This window comes from Branchiostoma belcheri, unplaced genomic scaffold, assembly GCF_001625305.1.
Source record: "Branchiostoma belcheri isolate BF01 breed outbred unplaced genomic scaffold, Haploidv18h27 scaffold64, whole genome shotgun sequence".
Classification (NCBI taxonomy): Eukaryota; Metazoa; Chordata; class Leptocardii; order Amphioxiformes; family Branchiostomatidae; genus Branchiostoma; species Branchiostoma belcheri.
This window is the reverse complement of record NW_017804287.1, coordinates 1782714-1805094: the sequence shown is the minus strand read 5'-3', so window position 1 is coordinate 1805094 and position 22381 is coordinate 1782714. Positions and strand designations below refer to the sequence as shown.

At 40.3% G+C, this 22381-nt stretch overlaps 3 protein-coding genes across 3 annotated transcripts; 2 read left to right on the top strand and 1 right to left on the bottom strand.

Moving 5' to 3' along the window:
* The first annotated feature begins 215 nt into the window (after window positions 1-215).
* LOC109483335 lies at window positions 216-4636 on the top strand. The gene is made up of 8 exons (XM_019786325.1): window positions 216-577; window positions 1120-1195; window positions 1881-2122; window positions 2237-2456; window positions 2729-2852; window positions 3171-3310; window positions 3784-3923; window positions 4262-4636. The coding sequence occupies exons 1-8, from the start codon at window positions 467-469 to the stop codon at window positions 4634-4636; spliced, it is 1428 nt and encodes a 475-aa protein (XP_019641884.1). The 5' UTR covers window positions 216-466.
* A 2376-nt stretch (window positions 4637-7012) lies between these two features.
* On the bottom strand, window positions 7013-14181 carry LOC109483447 (dynein assembly factor 5, axonemal-like). The gene is made up of 13 exons (XM_019786481.1): window positions 13980-14181; window positions 13139-13594; window positions 12552-12729; window positions 11998-12135; window positions 11637-11869; window positions 10880-11089; window positions 10317-10460; window positions 9976-10144; window positions 9713-9838; window positions 9212-9384; window positions 8652-8798; window positions 7966-8167; window positions 7013-7532 (listed from the first exon to the last, which is right to left on the bottom strand). Exons 1-13 carry the CDS (start codon window positions 14166-14168, stop codon window positions 7387-7389), a joined length of 2511 nt encoding a protein of 836 aa, XP_019642040.1. The 5' UTR covers window positions 14169-14181; the 3' UTR covers window positions 7013-7386.
* Window positions 14182-14384: 203 nt separating this feature from the next.
* Window positions 14385-22325, top strand: LOC109483445 (U3 small nucleolar RNA-associated protein 6 homolog). Its single transcript, XM_019786477.1, has 21 exons — window positions 14385-14594; window positions 14848-14974; window positions 15338-15409; window positions 15594-15614; window positions 15727-15774; window positions 15918-15981; window positions 16304-16422; window positions 16616-16648; window positions 16781-16828; window positions 17034-17115; window positions 17463-17547; window positions 17936-18048; window positions 18310-18381; window positions 18608-18684; window positions 18920-18997; window positions 19362-19541; window positions 19800-19877; window positions 20164-20270; window positions 20618-20684; window positions 20951-21023; window positions 21419-22325. Exons 1-21 carry the CDS (start codon window positions 14503-14505, stop codon window positions 21580-21582), a joined length of 1800 nt encoding a protein of 599 aa, XP_019642036.1. The 5' UTR covers window positions 14385-14502; the 3' UTR covers window positions 21583-22325.
* The last annotated feature ends 56 nt before the right edge of the window (window positions 22326-22381 follow it).

Below are 22381 nucleotides of genomic sequence, written 5' to 3'. Positions count from 1 at the left end.
CCCATATTTTTGATTGACACGAGTCGTGGCCCTACATACACTGCTGACCATAACACTAATACTAATACAAACGTAAACATTTTTTTAAACAGAGTTTTTAGTACTTAAAAAGGAGTAGAAGCTGTATCATCTGCTTATACAGGCGTAAAGACGCAATTTTGACAAGTCACTAACTAGTGTAAACCTACCCTAGTTTCTTTGTAGACTGAAGCAAAGTATGTGTATAATCATTAACTAAACATGTGAATATCTGGGCCAATTCATCACATGGGTCGCTTACACAACGGCAACGTGCATATATCGTAAGCGACTTCGACACCTTACACAACCAAGCGTTTTTCGTTGATTTATGCAAATCAGAGGTATAATCATCAACCAAAAGTGTATAAATTGCCCACAAAGTCGTTACACAACACCACTTTGAGCACTTGCAAGCACGAGCGAGCGCCGCGAACGTTTGTTCAAAATGGGGAAATTTCTAGCCGCTGCGTTGTTTCTCTTAGCAGAGTTGTTTTCTGTTAGATGTGTACAGTTTGAACCCAATCTAAACCTGCATGGAACTACACAAGATGCTTGGGTAAGTAGTTAGCATTGAGTTAACAAACAACAAAGGTTTTATTCGGAAGCGTTTACAAAAGCCTTTTGAGTCTTTCAAACAATGCGATTTGTTAAACAATGCTCCCACAAAAATACGACAATGCAGTGCATGTTATTTTTAAGATTATTTTTTTCTCATTTATACGTAATTGAATTAATACGTGCATTGTGCAACGGTTATAAATGTGTCTACTTGTAGTTATGTGGTCCAAGACATGCAGGTGCAAAAATGTAATTACAACGAAGCCCACTGCAAAGGCCCATTCCCACTAGGATAAAATTGTCCGGATCGAGCCGAATTGATTCGCCTTTATCCGGCTCCGACCCTATATTCGCTTTTATCCAGCTTCGAGTCGGATCAAAGCGAATCAATTCGGCTCGATCCGGACAATACAATTCTATCCTAGTGGGAATGGGACCATAGAACAGCCAATACAAGACGGCGCCATTGGTCCATTTTGATACTTACATTAGAAAACTCACATCGTGTTTGGCTATAGTTTGACAAGTTCGTCTTTACAGGTAGATACGTTACTGCCGGATGACTACCGTGGAAAACCTGTTTACCGTGTGGTCTTCGACCTCACCACACCAGAAGGTAAGGAATGATTTGTTGCCTCCGCCAGAAGGTAGCGTTTGTATTTGTGTGTGTATGGGGTTTAGCACGTTAACTCAAGGAGCTTTGGATGGATTGTAATAAAACTTTGTGGATAGGAAGGTCGGATTTTGGACTCCCTGGCGGCTTTTTATGCTACTGCAGCGGAACTTTCTTCCTTCTTTATATCACGTGATATGGACATGCTAAGACTAATTTCTTGTTTTAAAATATATCGCTGTCCGCCCTGCTCAACTAGACAAAATATTCAAAGCGTGGTCATCTTAAAACAAATACACCATAATCTGATCTAGAAAACGTAAGATTTCTCTCCCAAGGACACGTGGTCAATGATTATACGCGTGACCTGGTTAGATAATGTGGCCGTATCAAAGTCTGACGACCATTTTGGTCATTTTTGAAGGCCGGCGCCATTTTGACCTGGGTCCTGGCAAAACAGAAGATTGAGATTCCTATTTATAGTAACATATTTCCTATACTGAATTATGTGTTTTAACACCTTTTACTTCTGTTACTTTTTTTTGTTTACAAGGCGTTGGTGGAAGAAATTAAAGATACAAGACTGTATCAAAATGCGTCTTTATATCTGTGTTGATACATTGTATATAATTGACATATCAAAATGATCTACGAAGTATGTTGACGCTTGCTTAATGCTGTTCTCTAGGAACGACGATTCAGAGCGAAGTCCATCGTCAGTACGACGAGTTCCACACGCTGAACAAGAAGCTGCCGTGGCTTTCGGCGCTTGCGGGGGTGAAGCCACTTCCCACCGCCGAGGCCGCCTCTGTGCCCGACCTGACCCAGTACCTTCAGTCGATCGTCAAGAACAGGGACCTCCGGACGTCTCGACTCATGGACGACTTCCTCGGAATCAACTGGAACTGTTCCGGCGTCGGCTGGTTTAAGGTAATAGGTCTAGAACCCCGCCCACCTACTCCGTGATTTAACTTCTGGTATTACGATATGAGCAGCCGCCAAAGTCAGATTTGAAACAAAAATCTTTTGTTCTCTAATCTACAGGATACAACGTCCTTCATGACGCTTCTGACGGTGACAAGGTTGCCTGACTTCGTCCCGGAGCGCCCCAACATCACCCTTGACAACGTCCTGTCGGACGAATACCCCATGGAGTGCTTCCTCTACATGTCGGCATTCAAACACAACTATCTGGACAAGCAGTCCATTCCGACATTCATGCACCTCTTCGAAAGTTACACCGAGCAGATGCCGAAATTTGAAGGTATGACTCCTTGGTATGATGACTGTAGAATATCTTGTCATTTTACGTGATGTCACATCTGCTGTTCTAATTGGTTAAGTTTGACCAATGGGCATGCGTGTGTAAGCTGTCATCATTTTAGTGCCTCAGTTATACATTTAGTTACATTTTCAAATGCAAATTCAATTGAGAACCACCAGGTTTAATCATCCAACATGGCGGACAATAACTACGTCATAGTCACGTGAGTGCAAGCACCAATCATAACTTCGCCCTGTGTGCTCCACCCATAGCCCTGCCCACGGCCAGAGTACCGCTCAACCAGCCGGACCAGGACGTGTGGCCACCTGGCGTGACGTCACCGATTGAGATGCCCTACCATTACGCCAGAGTTCCTGTTCATTTCCTTCCTGGAGGGTGAGTTAACTAACCATGTTAAAACTTTTAGCCAATCACGATCGTCAGCTGTCTAACCATGTTACATACCGAGTATACTCCATGCTGATTGGTCGGACCTGTTAATTATCTCTATAATTATTAACCAATTAACTCTATAAATTTGCATTTTCGTAGAAAGTCATATACATGTACTTAGAAAATACTAGTACGTTAGAGTAGGCACATTTTAACTTCAAAATCTACAGGCAACGTCCAAGTTTTTCAGGATTGAAATTATCAACAGGTTTGTATACATCTTTTAAACCTTCTCAACCTCAAAACGTTCCATTTCTTTAGATACGTCAACGGTGGCAATGTACGCATCTCGTACAACGGAAGAACGAAGTTTAACTTCTTGAAGGAAGACGTCCTAAGAAGCTGGTACGGCAGACTGGTCGGCCATCTAAAACCGAAGACTATCCTCGATGTCGGCACCGGTAAGATCCGTCAACTTATCAATAACTTGTCAATTAGTGACTCAGTAACTAACTATATATAAGTACAATAATGCTTGTGGTACAATGCTTTCGATGCAGAGCATCATGAAAAAAAATTGGGTGTACTAGTTATATCGAGCGATTTTTCCTAATTTCGAGCTTACGGAAGTATTGTTTTTGGTGGCTGAGCTGTGGGGTTTTGCGACTGTATGGACAGATTAGGTTGGCAGAGCGGAGGCGGGGAAGGTTGGCAAGCAGAATGGTAGAAAGTATGAGGTAATAAAGTCAGACAATGGAAATAGGGTGGATTTGAAAAACCTAAAAACGTCCTGGAAGTCTGAAGCCTCCAATATTTGCCTACACCTTCCTCTCTTTCTTGATAAGAACTTTGGTTCCCGAAGGGATGATAGTGGCAATTATCAATACTAGTAGTTAATCTGCTGACCATGTTGGTTATTTTTTCGTTGTTGCAGGCAACTGTTTCTCTGCCTTCGTGTTCGGGGAGATGTTCCCGCAGAGCGACGTGATCGGGGTGGACCTGGCGGCGCCCTTCATCCGCTTCTGCCGCCTGTGGAAGACTCACAGACCCGCACCGAATGTCAAGTTCTACCAGGTATGCACTGCTACAGTCGTACGCTCCTGTCTTCTTTCCCTTTTTCTTCTTTTCTCCCCTCCTTTCTTCCTGATTTTCTCCCCTCTCCTCTTCCATTATGCACTCCTTCCCGTCCGTTTCATCCATTCTTCTCATACTTTGTTCATTATTTCCCCGTTCCTTTATCCATCCATCCATCCATCCATCCATCCATCCATCCATCCATCCATCCATCCATCCACAGTTATATATATCATCAATGATCACCCTTTTCCCGTCCTGTCTCAACAAAAAAACCAACATACAGTTCATACATTATACTCGTTGATTGTTTAGTAAAATGACATTTTTTTTTCAAGGATAATGGAGAGAAACTTCACTTCCCCGACTCGACGTTCGACGTGGTGAACTTCGCCTACGTTCTGCACGAGATGCCGGCGGAGAACGCCCAGCGCGCGCTGGCCGAGGCGTGGCGCGTCCTCAGGCCCGGCGGGACCCTCAACGTCATCGAGCCGCCGTACTTCGACAACCCCGCCGAGCGCCTGCCGTACGTGGAGTTCAACACGTGGGGACATCACTGGAACACTACGGGAGAGCACGGTCCGGAACCGTACATAGAGGAATTCGAGAACACGTTCCAGTTGCCCAACCATATGGCGAACATGGGCCTCAAAAACATAACACATATTCCCTGCTCTATTTTCGACGCTGTATACATCGCCCAAAAGCCTTAGATTTTATAGCTACAGGACACGGACTTTTAACGTAGTAGAGAACTGTAGACGAATGATGGCGTGGGGTCAAAATGCTGCTAGTGTTTTGTTAGTAAGGAAATTGTACGTGTTATTTGTACATATTTACGCACAAGTTAAGTATACCATTGGATTACCTCAAACTTAACACAATGTTTTACATTGTACATCGCAATATTTATAAAGGCTTGCTAAATTTGATATATTGTATGAAGTAAAAAAGGGAAAGCCATAAGCCGGCCGGGTAACCTAAAATCCAGACTGTTGTCAGGGCCCACACAGGCCAGGACCGGGTCCAACGTATGCCAGAGGGAATTTTGTGCAATCTACTAGTAACATGCCTAAGTCTATGTTCTGAAGAAAGCTCAGGATCATGATCATTGTAAACGTTCGAGCAAAATGAAAAGTCTGGAAAAGACGTTTTTCTAAGTATGTGGTATTGATATTTATTCACATGAAAAAGATGTGTATTTCTATCCAATTAAAGACATCATTTGAGGAAATCTCAAGTTGTAGTGGTGGTAGTTTATTTGTAGTGTACCATTGAAGAGAATGCATTAGCCTATATTGTCGCCAAACTTAAGGTGGCCAAGGACAACTGGTACTCTTCTCGACCAGGATGTAATTTTTCAGAGCGCTAGCATTTGACACGGTCACGAGGAGGCTAGTATGCCATATGGATGCCATATGTAAACGTGTGACTGAAAGACAACGAAATAAAAAGGATACCGCATTCAAAACATGATTTTTCTCTTACTTACTTGCATAATGCCTTGAACTTTAAGACTTTGAGTCCCGATATATGTAACTTGATACCAGAACTAGCGCACTAAATGTTGAGTGTTTCATGATTTTTCCTTGGACTATGGACAGAAGAAAAAAAGTTTACATAACCCAACGTGGACTGACCATTTCAGTTTGCCCAAGAAGGTTCGATACAACCTTTCGTAATGCAGTGATCTTTGCCCTCATTTTACGTAATTTTGTCAAGACTATTTTAGAATGCAATCAAAATAAACTAATACAACGCCTATAATGATACCCCCAGGAAACGGTGCAATAATGAATCGTAACACGAATAAACTGATCCAAGCTACTATAACTGTATTCAAAGTATGTAGCGATAGATAACAATTAAAAAAAAACACGTGCGTGGCATTACGCGTGAGATGCGAATACCTGTAAGTAGGACGAGACCAAAGGTCCTACCAGGCGTTATACAACATAATATGAGTCATATGACCCAGCAAAAGGGCTACAACAATTTATTTTACATCAACCGTAAGCCGCCTTTTATGCGTAACACACCGGTTTCGTACAGTAAGTAGAAAGTGCGTACAGTGTAAGTCCTCGGATAGGATGTTATAAATAAATGGAGATCCCGTGTTTGGGTAGAGTCACACATCCCAGCACGTTAGGGAACCCACTACACTTATCGAAAAGAGCTGGCGTCCTTCCCGTTGTGAGTGGTTCAAAGGCAAACCTTACAGGTGGTCGCACCTGAGTTAATGCCGAATGGCAGCCGCTCCAGACCCTTGCGATCAATCCCCACGCTCCTCACAACTCAGCCCTTGGCCCGGCCCGGCCTAACCACCAAACAACTAGGCATATTGAGTTCGCGCTGCAACATTGTATATACATGTACATGTACATGCCGTCTACTGTACATGTCCCCATCAAAATATATCTCAAGAAATAAACATTTATCTTCCCCAAAGTTCATATTTTGCTGGTGTGTTGTGGTACCTTTCCTCATGCGCATGCGACACTTTCAAGTTGTTTCTTGATTCTATTTAAAGATACTGACAGCATTTACACTTTGCTTCTGCCAACACTAGAAAACTCTTGATAGTGACCTATTTGACACTTCATAAATGAAGTTCATGATCACTAAAAATCATTGACCTTGCAACCTGGTTATGTGTACTGCCCCGTACATGGCGCACTCAACGTGTTGTTGTTCTTCATATCATAGGTACTACCATAGTAGCATTCTTTAGTTGAAATCAAACTGCACAATTACAGCACGGTGTAGCAGTGCCATCTGTCAAAATCTGTTTGAACTGCAGCCGGGCATGTAAACTTCATCTCATTATCATCATGTACCTATAGGACACAATTTGAAAAATCTATTAAACTTGAAAGAGGAATACATCTTAGTCCCAAAACATATAGAACTTATCTGTTAGCAGTAGTCACTAGGGAGGCATCTTTTCCACTAAGAAGGCATCTTTTTGTTGTTATATTTTCCAACACAAATCAAATTGACTTTACTTTTATATGCCAGAGGTTCAAATGAAGGCACATATACATTCTGTATAGCAGTTATTCACTCAGTAAATGCATTGTTACACAAATATTGTAAGAATGAATTTATTTCAAGCAAATGGGGAAAAACCTTGCAAATGACAACATCATTATTCCATGTACGTTCTAACTATAACTGCAATACAAAATAAAAGTCCTCTATCGTACACCTCTATCTCCAAGTATATGATTATCAAAGTTTTTGTTATTGGAGCAAGGAGCACTTTGTGAATACCCAATATTTTGTACCAATTAAAGTACAAATTCAAGTGTATATACATTTTGTATATGTATACAAAAGGAAATTTCAAAGTGTTAAATCTAGTTTTCAAATGCTGATCAACATTTATTGGAAGGACCACTTGGGTGCTCAATGCTATAACAAATTGAGTGCCTGCACTGGAGGGACTGTTCTTTCCCACCACTTAGCTGTCCTGAGTATCATTAGGCAGTGCCTGTATGTGCTGCAGTAGTTGGTCGCAGTACTTGGGGGTCCTGTGTTTATGTTTGACTGCAGTGATTTCTTGCTGCATGAGGGAGGGATGTATTCTTGCAGCCTGTTTCAACACACCTGGGAGAGCATCAGAAATAAAAATGGTTAAGAAGCTCATATGGACAGGTCAAAATTGGGCCTAAATCACAGTTTACAATATTGTACTGTGCAAGCTTATATTAGTTATTTCAAAGCATCGTATGCATTGTAGGGCATGAAATACCACCTGCATATGCAGGTTAGTGCAGGCAAAATTAGAGCTGTGCAGGTATTTCTGATGTCTACCTGCCTGTAACCTGCACTGGTCTGTGTACTGGATGTGTATGTGTCCTTATTTGAATGTGCATTTTAAATGAAGTATAAAAGAAATAATGGCAATGGTTTCTAAATGCTGAGAGATGCAGAAAAAAGTATTTTGAGCCCTGCGAATTGTCATACTATCAAAGCATCATATTCAATTTATCAATAAAAGTTAGATAACACTTTACCATAAAGTTGTTAAGTAGCTTACCCAACATGTTCTCTTGTATTCTTTCATCTGTATCATCCAAATGGACCAGCAGCCCCTTGAACATGAACTCTAGATGTGCTTTGTACAGCGTCCTGTCGTAGTCGTCACCGATGCACGGGAAAAACGTGGAGAACGTCTTTGCCACGGCCACGCGAATCTCATCGCTGTTGTCATCCAGTCGTTTGAGAAGCTCTGGATACACCTTGAATAAAACATTGAACAGATGTATCCTACAGGTAAAATATTTACCTTTTCTGCACTGCCATTAGCAATGTCAATCCCACGTTCCATGCTGTAAAACACAGACTAGAAAAAAGCTTAAGCTAGCGAGATTCCATTTTGATTCACCCATCTCTGTACTGTAAATCTGTAGTTTAAGTTTTGTAACCACCTGTTGTTGTACATCTGTAGGTTAAGTTTTGTATTACTTATCATTAAGTTTTGTAAGTATTAATGGTGCTAAGATGTATTGTTTCTTATGTTGTTGTGGGAATGAAGTTACTGACAAAAACTATAGGTAACATTTACAAAATTGCAACATGATGTAACCCAACACTAGTTACCACAGTGAGGGACGGTCTGGTTTAGGTCATTGACCAGGTCAGAGGCCAGTTTTTGCTGAAAAAGAAGAAGAAGAAACATAGCAAAAACATTATGTTTTCCTTCGGTAAACATAAAAACCCCACCTTGTTGAGTCTGTCAGGGTGGAAGGTTGTGCCGCAGAGGTTGAGCAGGTGGTTGAGCACGCGGCAGGTGATGAGTCGTGTGGACTGGACGTCGTCATCCAGTAGTGTGACCAGCTGGGTCAGCATGTCATCTATGATGGTGTTCGCCTTTCAAGTACAGATGAATGGAATTTAGTCATTAAATCTGACAATGATCATAACAATTGATTATGCAACAATTTATAACAAATCATTACAACAAAAAAAATCCTTGACTGCATTTGCCTTAAAAAAAAAAAAACAGATGAAATTTACTCATTAAAACATGCATAGGTTATGCTAGTACATGATGTACTCCATCTACGTTCTTGTTTCTGTAGTCATAGTTTTTAAAATAGACTAGTATCACTGTTTTGATTGCTTTGTCATTGCTGCCATACATTGTACTTTGTGCATTCTGTGACCTCTCCACCAAAAATTCATGACAACATTTTCAGTGCAATTCTCATGTACTAACAGTACTACAGAATGTTGTGTCAACCAAAGTTAAATCCCTGCAAAAATAAGAGACTTGACCGTACCTGTTGTACAGACAGCAGTCCGCTCTTCAGCAGTGCCCACAGACTGGACACAGCGATGGTACGGATGGCGCCGGCTGTCCTCCCCGCCTGCCACACACAGTTCACCAGGATCATCCTCTGTACCACGCCCAGGGCAAACTCTCCAAATTGTCCTGACGCGTTTACCGTCTTCTCTGTAATAGTCCAGAAATGTGCTCAGAAATCCTACTAAGAATATTTTCCTTTCAACTGTTTAGGGGTCTTGCGACATTGTACTGGAACTGTGAATGATATTGTATGTAATTCAATCACTGGTGTTACACCACTTCCTGAATTCCTCCTCATGCTGCCCACTTACTAGTAGCACCCACTCAGCATATGCTTAACTTTCACATCAATCAACTGTCAAAACCACCTCCCACCCTCCATGCAACTAAAATATGAAACACGCAAACTCACAAGTCAGCCACCCAAAGCAATACTTCTTGGAAATAACAACCTCTTGTGTATTGTAACAGATACCTGCATTGATGAGTAGTTTAGACAAGAGTGTGAAGAACTTGAGCCGTAGTTCGTGGTCCTTGTCTGGATGGACGTTGGTCTCCATGATAGGAACTATCTCTGGAAGAAGGTCTCCAACAACTGGACCTAAAATTAAGTAAAAAAACAAGACAAAAAATTCAAAGGCATATTTTCAGGCACAAATCATTTTGTTAAAATTCAATTATGTGATGTTTTCAAAGTACATGTACACAGGTTTTAAACTGAGTTAGAAATACACTCACCTGCTTGTAATAATAGAGTGTCAAAGATGATCCGTTCTGGTGACAGTGTGGTCCAGTGTGCGTGTGAGGGTTGCAGCATCTGGAGCACCTGCTGTGTGTGACTGGTGTACAGCTGCTGCACACCTGACAGCGCCTGGACATCTGCAAGCTGCTGCAGGGTGGTCTGGACCTTAGGAAAGTCATGGCATTATTACTTTTATCTCTTCATAACAATCATTTTCATTCCAATTCACCTCTTTCACGAGGGTCAACAATTTGAAATCAAAAGAGATAAATTATTTCCTAAAGTTTCAGTTAGCTTTTCAATGCGTATGTTGAATGCTGTGAAATACAGGGAATACCTGTTCCATGACTGCACCATCCCTACAGAGAGCCATGGTGCTGACCAGCACAGTGAACAGCTGCAGGCTGTACGGTGCTGTCTCCTGCTGACTGACAGTCAGGATGGCCTGTACACAGGACAGCAGCTGGTGCTGATACTGGGGCTGTGAAAACAAGGATGGTTCTTTAGTAACAGCTATGGTGCTGTCCAGTGATGAACAGCTACAAACTGTACAGTGCTAGACAGCCAGGATTGCTTGTCTAAAGGGTAGCTAGGTCATCAAAGTGTTGTTCCCACTGAAAATCTTCCTGTCCAAATCTATTTTATGAATTTCATAGTTCTACTCCAATACTTAATAAAACCACCACAAATTAAGGTAATACATCAAAATATGTAATATTACATGTACTATCTGCATAGCCGGGATAACTGCCCTTTGGTGTAACACACCAACATGGCGGCAGCTGGTTATCTTACTCTGAATGACCTGTTACACCTAATCCTAAGTGCACATTTAACTGTAAACATTGCCCACAGATAGTTACTGCACTAAAACTAAGTACACTAGCTTGAGGTACTTACTTCTTCTGCTCTGCAGACATCAGGCAGTGCCAGGGTGTGACACACGGCCTGTAGGTGTGTCCTGATGTGCTCCTGACGACAGTCCCTGACGATGGCTGCCAGCACCATGAGAATGTTAGCACCCGGCTGTCTCTCCAGGGCAGGCAGGATCAGCTGACAGTAGATCTCTGGCTCCACAAAACACCCCACCAGTTCTGCTGACTTGATAACCTGCAAGAGGAAGAATGTATAGTGTAACTCAATTACGAAAATATGCAACTTGATTGGCTAATCACAGATTGTATACAGAATTCTAGACTCTGATTGGTGGATTATCAAAATGATGGCATCTGATTGGTGAACTGCAGCTCACACAATCTGATTGGTTATGGTCACACTTGACCATCATAGCTTTATACATACAAAATGCTGAGATCTGATTGGTGAATTTGAGATCAAACATTTAATAATAATTTTAAGCTATATGTTTCTAGTGATGATGCTCTCATTGTGCATGGTGGCAGAGAGTTGTATGTAGTCTTACTTTGGGAATATTTTCTTTTCAGGATAGTCGAGCAAATTACATGAAAGCTAGCCTGAGTGTCAGCCTTGTTAGCTTTCGTCCGCTACCCAAGGTCCGCTCCCCGCTCCCCCCATTGTTGGCGGGGAGCGGACCTTGGGTAGCGGACGAAAGCTAACAAGGCTGACACTCAGGCTACATGAAAGCAAGACCTAGACTTAAAGTGTAAGTGGCACATACATGCAGGGTGTAACCAACCTTATTCCTGACTTGTTTTTCCTCATCAGCACAAGCCTTATACAGCCCAGCCAGTAGCGGCTCCATGTGCATGGTGGTGTAGTCCTCAGAGTTGAGCAGGAGTGTGTACAGGAGGGAGGCCGCCTTCACCCTGGTGCTGACCACCCAGTCTCCCAGCTCGCGCAGGCATGCGGGCAGGATCTTGGACAGGTTACGGAAGATCAGCGTTCTGCAGCCCAGGTTTGGTCTCTCTTCTAAAGAACAAACAACAAGAGAATTATGAAATCAGTGAATTTCTTGGCACAACCATAGAAATGGTCTTGGAGGCTGAAAGCTTGTACATATATGATCAGTCTCTTGCCAAGAGCAGCATCTAACTCACCTCCTTCAGGAAAGTGGGCTATTTTAGAGTAGGTAAAGTCTATCTTGTCCTTCAGTTCATCTTCATTCTCCTGTTGGTACTTATTTCCCACCTCCCTCCATAGCTGCATGGCACGGTCTGTAATCTCTGGGACATCATCTGTACAAAGAAAGAAGGGAGGAAGAGATGAATGAGTAGATGAAAAAAAATCAGCAGATAAAGAAAGAAGTGCATGCAAAATGTATGTAAAATCTACTCTATTGAGTTAACAATTAAGAGAAGGCTTTCATTTTGTGATCATTGCAGCTCTGCTATTAGATGACAGGGGGCGTTCTTGAGTGGTTACTAAACAGCATGATGACTTTGACATTTTAACTAATTTAAGTATTCCACAACATGAGTTGGGTAAACTTGAGAGTAGGTTGACAGCACGTGGGTGGGGTAAGATTGACAGGCAGAATGACAGGAGGTCAAAAGGCCAGATACAGAAAATAGGGTAAGGATTGAAGAAACTCAAAATGCTTCCTAGATTTCTAAAGTCTATGATTTCTTGTTAGTTCTTTGTTTCTCCTCACCACTGACTGAACTCAGTAAGAGTGGGATGAGTTTGTGGTGGAAGGAGTATCTGTCTGGCAGGTCCAGCAACCAGCCACCTGACAGCTCTGTCACCGCCATCCGCACGCTCGCTGAGTCATCAAACAGTCGCTGGGCCAGGTGAGACACCACGTCTTCTACATTCTTGTTGTTCCCATGCTGTCAATAAAAAACAATGTGTGTCAAAGTCAAAGAAAACATGTACTAGGAGACTTGTCTTTTTGTAATCATTACCTCTCTGAAATTTTTGGAGGAACAGCATCAATATATTTCTAGAATGTTGTGAAAATAAGAAAAAAGAAAAGCACACAAATTATCTAATAGACTAATGCCTAAACAAGGTCTAGAGCTAAGTATTTTTAATTCATAGCAGCCACATGGTAAGTGGGCTTGAAATACTACTACTTAGTACAACTACAGGTTAGTGCAGATGAAGTTAGACTTTTTAGAGCTGTGCAGGTATCTCTTGTGTTAAATTGATTTTTTTTGCAGTGTCCGGCTTACAGCTTGCATTAGATAAAAAATGGTACTGGTACTGCACATTGTAAGATACTAGTACACATCATACCTGTATACATGTGTGGATAGCCTTGATGGCGGCGACCCTGACTTTAGAGTGCTGGTGTGAGATCGTCACGAGCAGAGGTTTCACCAGCGACTCCGACTGCATGTGGAAGTGCTGCGGAATCTTCACCGCAACCTTCGCTGCGCACCGACAGCTCTCCTTCTTCACGTCCGGGAAAGGGTCCACGATCGTACGCTGTAGGATCTTCACCAAATCATCAAGATACACTGCCAGCTCCTGCCCCGTGAGGTCAATGATTCGCGTCAGGGTCTCCACGAGCATGAGCCGGAGCTCCTCGGACGGCTCGGTGATGTCCTTCTGTCCCAGACGCTGCACCAGGGTGGGGAGGATGTAGGGCAGGGTTTCTGGGGGGTCGGGAACGGTGGAGAGGAAAGCGTCCACCAGCTGGATGGCCAGTTCTCGACATTTCTCCACAGGATCAGAGAAACTCTTTAAAACCTGGGGGTAAACAGATTGAGAGGTATATTTATATGTATTATGTTGACTTTGTTGGCGTTCATCTGGCAGAACATACTGGAACTGCACTGCAAAGACAGACAGACACACAATGTACAACACTAACAGTAACAGCTATTTTTTTGTTCAGACTCTGCTACATTTGTACTAACAGTTTTTAGACAACGGAAACAACTTTGAAAGGTTTTGTGTTAAAATATGAAAGTCAGGCAGTGTAACCCTTTCATGAAGTTATCACATACATTGGTAGATAATATAGGTGCATGCAGTTACTGTGAAATACTCATTCGCCACACAGGTGTTTGCAAGCAAACAGGTAATACAGATATGTTGTAACAAGTGGGGAGGGGGGCACTACACAACATACCGGTTTCAGAATTTCAACGAAGACTCCCTGCAGCACCGCGGGCTCCAGCTTCTTGTCGACGGTCTCCTTCCGCAGGGAGTCCAGCGCTCTCCGCCTGGTGGTGCGGTTATCGTCGGTGAGACAGTTCACGTGCCGCTGGAGGCCGAGATTCTGCACTAGACTCGTTTGAATCGCCTCTTCCGACGCCATCTTGTTGGTAGCGACGCCTCGCTTTCGAGCAAATTCTACTCTCGTCTCCAGGATAGTTCACAGGTTTAAAGAAAGTTTTGAAAAAAAATGATATCAAGGGAATAAAAATGTAATAAAGAGACAGAAAATTGAAAAACATGATTTTTTTTCTTCAAAATTTCAATGAATTTTTAGAAGAATCACAAATGTCAAAGTAGGTAGTGCTGGGAACGAGAGTGTTATATGACCCCAGGTCACTTGGAGAGGTGCACACACGTGCATATGGCGGGAGTGAAATTCTGTCATAACTTATATGCAGTTTTTGGAGTAACGTCGCCGCTTGAAAAGCGTCAGGATGGCAGAATTTGTGCAGCAGAACATCGAGAAGATGCTGCCGGAGCTGGAGCAGCTAGAACGGGTCGGCGTCTTCGACAAACACGAGATTAAGTAGGTTATATATATTATCAGGTTGTATGCATGTGGTTGGTTTTTTTTTGGGGGGAGGGGGGATACACATTTTTCATAAGATTTATTATGAGGAGGTAGATAAACTTTTTGAACATGACACATCTCCAAAGTGTCACACACACATGTAATTTGATGCAAGGAAAGAAAAAAAAGCAAAGAAAATATGTGTACTTCATGAAAAAATATGATTGAAAGGAACAGAATCAGAAACTTTCTTATTCCACCTCCCCAGAGTTATCATCAAGAAGAGAACAGACCACGAGTACAGACTGGTGAGGAGAACCAAGAAGAAGGAAGACTTTCTGCGCTACATCCAGTATGAGATCAACACCCTGTCTCTTATACACCATAGACGGGAGGTAAGAACTAGTAAACAGGGTTAGATGTTACATCCAGTATGAGATCAACACTTATACATCAATAGACGGGAGGTAAGAACTACATAAACAGGGTTAGATGTTACATCCAATATGAGATAAACGCTCTGTCTCTTATACATCATAGACGGGAGGTAAGAACAACATAGACAGGGTTACTAGTAGATGTTACATGTACTTACACCACATCCTGAATTCCTCCTCATACTACCCACTTAAGTTATGTTTGGTGTGTGCTGGGTCTTTTTTTACCTCCCTGAAGCTACCAATCAACCGACAGTAAAAGAACACCCTACATGGCTAAATAATTTTACAAATGTAAAACTATTTTTACACTAATTTCAGAAACTGGGCTATTTCTTCAAGAAGGAGGAGATAGAATATGCCATTGTTGGAAGGATCCACTATCTGTTCAAGGTGAGTTCTCTCTTTAATTTAAAATTTCTTGTTACTTTATCAAATCAATTCAAACACTCCTGTCACTGTATCAACCATTGGTCATTATTGTACGAAATGATTTGTAGTTTTTAGCTAGTTGTTATCATGCTTTCTTTTTGTGTCTTAAATAATGAAAATAAACATTCTTATTGGTTTGTTTCAGAGAGCGATCAGGAAATGGCCGGTAAGTTCTTTACTTTACTTAGATTTTTTTTTTTGCTTTTTTGGTCCTTCATGCTGTTACTGTTGGTATCTTTATTGACATGAATGTCATTTTGCATGTTTATCTTTTTTAGGAAGACTTGAAGATGTGGATGTCACATATTGAGTTCTGCAAGAAATGGGTAAGTTTGTTTTCTGAATAAAAAGACTAATTTTCCTTTATGAAACAGCATTAGAGTTGGTCACAAAAAAGTTCACCAATAATGCCCCATTTTTGTCAAAATGATTCTTTTGATGAAAATTCTTTTATCCGTTTTTCTCTTAGAACAAGAGGATCCAGCTGTCCAAGATGTTTGCCAGCCTGCTGTCTATGCACACTAATAAACCAGGTGATTTTCCATTGGTTTAATCTTCACCCAGGAGACTGCCCTGATTGGCTAGTACAACTAACCTAATTATTTTCTAAGGTTGATATCCCTCATCAATCACATTGTGTATTAGAGTCAGTGATTGGTTGGAGCCCATATATTGGACTTCAGTGTTATCTAAAATTACTGACTCAGAGGTAATAAATATAGTGTTATATATGCACAAATTATATGGTCAAAATGTCAGACACAGCAAATTTTGTGAACTCCACAGTCACAAAAACCTTGAAATACATATACCTCCAATTCCAAGGAGTCTGAAATGTCTAATTCCTTGTGTTAGGTTTGTGGATCATGGCTGCCAAATGGGAACTAGAGGAGAACCAATCAGCTGACAATGCCCGCAGTCTGCTACAGAGAGCACTCCGCACTCACCCTGAGTCTAAACAACTCTGGCTGGAGGTTAGTCATATAACACTACAGTGAGTTAAAACTTTTGATCCAACACAAAGAAGTTCTCTCACCTAGAACTTTTGCCCAGTCACTCAGGTCTTCCTCAGTCACATGTCAGTAGACTGAGTACTAGACAGAAATTCTTTGCTCTAATCTGTCTTTTTCGTAAGTAACATTAAATTCTTATCTTTTTTACCCTCAGTATTTCCGAATGGAACTCCTTCACACAGAAAAGGTAAGACTATCATGTCTTTAGATGAATATTTTAATTTGAAACAAGATATTGTCAGTCCCCAGAGTGGTTTTCTTTACTAGTTACGAGTGTATAATTATTTGAAAATATTTAATGCTGTTATGCATATTGCAGGTCAGAATCAGATGGAATATCATCAGCAGTGAGTTCTCCAGGCCAGAGGTTTGTTAAGTTTTCTGTTGTATTGTCTTGTTTCTAGATCTGTGGAACTTTTTTGTCCTTTAGGGGAGGGATACGTTTGAAAGGTAGACATAAAGTTTACAATGAAGAATAAGAAATTCTTGTAGCAATAAGTGTGTCAAATGTGATATATCTTTTTTGGTTCAAATGTCTTGATGTATCTAATTTATATCTAACTTGTTTTCAGGGTTCAGAAGACATCCCTGATGCCTTGTTCCAAGGAAAGGCAGCTATTATAGTCTACACAAAGGCCACTGAAGCTATAGCAGGTTAGTAATACACTTGTAATGTATTCAACACTAAGTCTTGTATCATATTGCATTGTATTGCAAGAAATGTTTGCCTTAAGTTTGTAAAACTTATCCACATATAAAAAAAGTTCAAATAAGGCAGTTCGTATGAAGTGAAACAGCTAAGGATTTTCCATCACATATAATTTTACATTCCTTCAAGTCATATTGAGTAAAATGCAGCTGCAGTTCTTTCAAAGATGCTAGGAGGTGCTTAAGATTTGTCTGTGGTTTGTTTTATAATACATGCAATAATGATGTATTTCAATTCATCAAATAAATGGTACACAATTTATCAAATAAATGGTAACAAATTTCTATTTCAGATGACATAGAATTCATCCTGTCCTTCATTCCTGTCTGTCAGAAGTTTGACTTCACCAGTGAGCACCAAGATCTCATCTATAACGAGTAAGGAAATTTACTTAGATGTTTACAGCTACTGTCTCATAGAACTTTTAATATCGCTTTTTAAAGTTTTATAAGAAGAAATTGAAGATTTTACACTTCAATTTGTGAAGTATTTAGGGCTTTCATGATATTCAGGTTCACCTCATTTCCTGTGTCTGACCTTTTGATCTACCGGTATCATTCTTCCTGTCAATTTTCCTCCCACCCATGTGCTGTCAACTTGCTCTGTCCACGACAAGACAAATACTTAACCCAGAAACCAGCCACCCAAAACAATACTTGTGTACCTCAGGCAGTGACAGTTTAAGTTCAGTAGAGACAATTCATCCCAGCAAGAAATGTTCATTTGTTTATTGTTTATTGCTGGTCTTCTGTGCTGTTGTCACAGTTTACAGGAAAGGTTTGCTGACCATGAGTTGACGTGGAATGCCATAGCCCAGCGGGAGATGCAGGGAGAAACAACTGCCATTGAGGAGGCACAGAAGAGAGGGCTGAACCATGGTGGGATACATGTGTTGTTCTGTATGGGTGAAGAACTACATGCTATTTGTATCTGATTATCATAGGTTCTCCTATTATCTAAATTCTGAACTAGAAAATCTTTGTGAAATGGAGCCTTCGTCTTTGATCAAATTTAATAGCCACTGCAAAAAATTGCTGTGACTGAAGACAAGTTTCTTTTATTTTATACAAGAATTGTATAGATACGATTATGTACTTAAAGGAATGAAATGATTTTTTTTATGGTGGAATTTTTTCCAGAGCTTGCTGTACTGAACTTGATTGACAAGGCTTGCCAAGTCTATGACAAAGCTGTACAAAAAGTCAACACAGGTACATGACTACTCTTATGGCTAATTCAGAATCTGTAAATGTGACTATTGCAGCTACATCATCTACACATACTTACTAGTTGTAAGCCTTACTAGCTTGTCTGTAGTTAAATACATGTATATATTAGAATTTCTGATATGAAACAACTGTTGTTATAGTAATACTAGTGGTTAATTGTGGTTTGTGTGGAATTTTTGATTTTATTCTCTTTTGTTCAATTTTGCAGTAAAAATGTGGTCTCTGTACTGTGACTTTCTGACTGAGAAATTACAAGAAACAGCCTCAGAATCATTCATGGACCAGGTTGGTACAGTACAGTATTTGTGGCAGAAGCATGAATATAATGATTACATTCTATACATATTCAGATTAGGTTTTCTAATATTAGAGTCAAAGTCAATTGTAACCAATAAAGTCACCATACACATTCTACTTTTTCTTTTGGTCTAGAAAAGGACAAGCTAGTTTAGATAATAGTTTGCTCCAAACTACAGGTTAAAACTCTGGATGCAACTTTTTTTTTTCAAATTCTCCTTAGGTATCCAGTAGACTGCTCAACAACCTATCAGCAGCTCAAGAAGAAGACAACATGTCAGAACAAATGTATGGTACATGGGTACGTAGCACTGATTCTTTAAAGTTTCATACTATCAAGCTCATTGCTAGTCACTTTATACCTGTTGTTTTACAGTATCTTTTTTCCAATACTGTAATTCACTTTGTCTTCATGTTAGCAAAATTCAGGAAAAATGTTCATGGAACTAAATCTTCAGGGTGACAACAGAAGGGGGGGTGAATGACGAATGATTTGATAACGGTAATGATAAGTTCACAGTACAGAAATGACAGAGAAACCCTAAACATAAAAACTATGAAAAAAAAAGGAATTATAGTTGTAAGAAAAGTGACACCAACTGGTGATAGGTACATGTAAATGTCAATCACAGTTGAAAATACTTACTTTCTACATGTATATCTAGGTTGATTTACTGGAACAGTTAGGGAAGTTAGAGGAGGCTACAGAAGTGTCAGCCTCAGCTACAGACAAGTACACCCAGTCCTCAGACCTGTGGGTACAGAGACTCAAACTACTGGCAGCCGGGGGAGCCAATCAGATCAACCCTGTGTTCCACAAGGCCATTGCCAAGGTCAAAAGCAAAGTAAGTCTCTCAGTAAGACGTATGGCCAAACAGACCATAGTTGTACCAGGATTTGGTAGTGAGTTTTTGTGTATGATAAGTTAACTCAAATCTAAAACAGTCATGAATTTCGTTGTTTTTTTGGTTAGTTAAGAAGAAAATGATGTTTTTGTATTGATCTTTTAACTGAAAATGCTACGTAACACCATTTGGTACTAACTAGTTAAAATCTTTTGAATTTTTTGAGATTTCAAAAGTTCTTTTGTTTTGTTTTTACAGGATTCGATTTCCCTCTGGACCTTCAGGATAGAATGGGCCATCAGTAACAGAGAGGAACAGGTGGAGGATCTGTTTCAGGTAATAATCACTGCAAGGTACAGTTCTGAAGTATTTGGGGTTGGTTTGTAGGTTTATGTGAATGTATGTTTGTTTGGACAGAGTGGGTTGATAGCACTGGCTGAGAAGGAAGATTGGCAGGCAGAATGATGGGGTCAGAAGATCAGACACTGGAAATGGCTCTCGGGGAGCCAGTAGGAATTAGAGGTTGACATGGGGGAATTCAGGAACCTGAGGATAGCATTGATTTACATTTTTTTCATTAGAAGTATGAAAAATGTATATTGCATTCTTTATTGTCCCACAGAAAGCCATTCTGAGTGTGAAGACATGGTCCACCCCCATACAGGAATGGTACGTCCAGTGGGCTGTGGTGAGTGGGGGCATCAAGAAGACAAGGGCTGCCTACAAATGGTTTGTTACTAACTGATGTTTCAAAATTAATTCTCCAAATTTGTCTACTTGAATTAAGTTCATAACATAATTCTGTAATGTCTCCTGTAACTGTTTGATGTTTTATGATAAAAATATGATAATAATAAGTAGAACTTACCTATTTACCAGAGTTTGTGATACACAATGTGCTACTGTAACAAAATACATTTTAATTGTAAATGTGTCTTCTCATCTAGTTTACTCTTTGGATTTACAGATATGTACTTGTAGGATCAGGAATATGGTTTGTAAAACAGATTTAAATGTTACAGCAATGTTATGCTAAATGTCTAATTTTTTGTGTATATGTATTCTGTGTGTTACAGGCTGACAGAGACCAAGTTTGTTCCTCTTCCAGTCTTCAGGAAGTACATTGAATTGGAAAGTGGGCAGGTAAGCATTGGCTTAATGTACATGTCGGTGATTGTAAACTGCTGGAGGCATGCATGAGAAAAACTCATCTACAACATATTGTTGTACAACTTTAAGAATATTTTCAAGGAAGCTACATTCAATTTGAATGGATATTCTCTCAAGAAGAAATGCGGGTGTAACAAGTTCTATTGCAAGGCTAGATTTCGGATTCCTTGTAGAAAGCAACATGATATATTTGACACATTTTGAATAGCATAAGCTGTTTTCTTTTGTTCATTGTCCAGCTCAAGCCTAAGATGAAGCTCATTAGAAACTGCTATGAAGCTGCACTGAGAGAATATGGAGATGCTGAACCGGGTAATCTTTGTACAATTTGTCTAGTGTTTCTAAAGGAGCTTCAATATATATGTCAGGGTAGAGGCACCGATCTGGTAGTACCAGTAGAGATCCCGATCAGAATTTTCTGTTGACAAAGACTCCAATCTCTACTGGTAGAGTTGACGAAATCTGAGTCTCTACCCTAAACTATCATGATTAAGTGGATCCTGGAAAATACGTTAACTGGATTTAACCATTTGATATACATTTGTACATGTACACTTATTACAGCTTTACACTGAGATGATTTAGCTTTGACATTAATGGAAAGAAAATGCAGTTTGCAAAAGGACAAGCGTAAGGTTGCACCTCCTAGCAGCTCAGTTGTAAACTGCAGACAAGTCATTTGGGGATACTGTTTACTTGAATTTCAGACCTGTGGCTGGACCTTATAAAGCTGGAGAGGACCCACCCTGAAGGGAAACCAGAGAATGCGGGCCATCTGTACTGGAGAGCTGTGAAAACTCTCAGTGGAGAACAGAACCAGTACTTCATTAGTAGGTATGCACTGGTGCAGACTGGTCATTTGGAGCAATAGGGAAGTAGCAAGGTAGCAACAGCAACATACATGTACATTTAAATGCCACAACTGGTGTGGATGTAATATCACTTGCTGGTTGTGATTATCATAAAATTCATAATAGGATGTCATGCTGATAGACTTTTTTGTTATGAAGAATGTCAAAAAGATTGGAGAGCATCCTATCTTGTAAATTCATTGGCACAGCGGTAAATGATAACCATACATGTATACTTTCAGAGAATTGAATGTTTACTGACTGATGAAGCATAATTTTGACACACATTACTGGTAAGGGTACAATTTCTATCTTTTGGGTTTGTTCAAGTTCAAGTTTTCTTTCCTGTTTTGTTAAGCAGTGTATCTGATCTGAGTTCTACAAATGGTAAATGGTATTGATACAGTCTAGTAATATATCTTAAGGCAGAGATTTATGAAATTTCACCGATTCTGCCAAATCAAAGTATACATGTATCTGTTGAACAGGATGCTTTCTTTTTTGTTACATACATTTATGTGGGCCATGTTAAGACATTCAGATCAAGGTCAATTTATTGTCTTGTATGGGAGAAGTGTCATGTATACCTGTGATTGTTGATAGTGTGCTCCTGAAATTCAAATAATTTGACAACACAGGATCCAGTAGATCAATAAAACTATGTAATTACCAAGATGCATATCAAATAATGATTGACACCCCCCCTTTCCCTCCAAAAGAAAGAAATGGAACAAGCAATTAGCAAATAATCTCTGGTTTATTTCATATCAAAATAAAACATGTAGAGAATATATACATTGTACTTTGTTAAAAGTCATG

Coding starts and splice junctions, on each gene's coding strand:
- LOC109483335 (XM_019786325.1), top strand. CDS start 467: ATGGGGAAATTTCTAGCCGCTGCGTTGTTTCTCTTAGCAGAGTTGTTT. Junction 1,196..1,880: donor CGACCTCACCACACCAGAAG/GTAAGGAATGAT, acceptor GCTGTTCTCTAG/GAACGACGATTCAGAGCGAA. Junction 3,311..3,783: donor TATCCTCGATGTCGGCACCG/GTAAGATCCGTC, acceptor TCGTTGTTGCAG/GCAACTGTTTCTCTGCCTTC.
- LOC109483447 (XM_019786481.1), bottom strand. CDS start 14,168: ATGGCGTCGGAAGAGGCGATTCAAACGAGTCTAGTGCAGAATCTCGGC. Junction 10,461..10,879: donor ATGTCTGCAGAGCAGAAGAA/GTAAGTACCTCA, acceptor TTGTTTTCACAG/CCCCAGTATCAGCACCAGCT. Junction 7,533..7,965: donor AATACAAGAGAACATGTTGG/GTAAGCTACTTA, acceptor ATGCTCTCCCAG/GTGTGTTGAAACAGGCTGCA.
- LOC109483445 (XM_019786477.1), top strand. CDS start 14,503: ATGGCAGAATTTGTGCAGCAGAACATCGAGAAGATGCTGCCGGAGCTG. Junction 17,116..17,462: donor GGCCACTGAAGCTATAGCAG/GTTAGTAATACA, acceptor TTTCTATTTCAG/ATGACATAGAATTCATCCTG. Junction 19,878..20,163: donor AGGTGGAGGATCTGTTTCAG/GTAATAATCACT, acceptor ATTGTCCCACAG/AAAGCCATTCTGAGTGTGAA.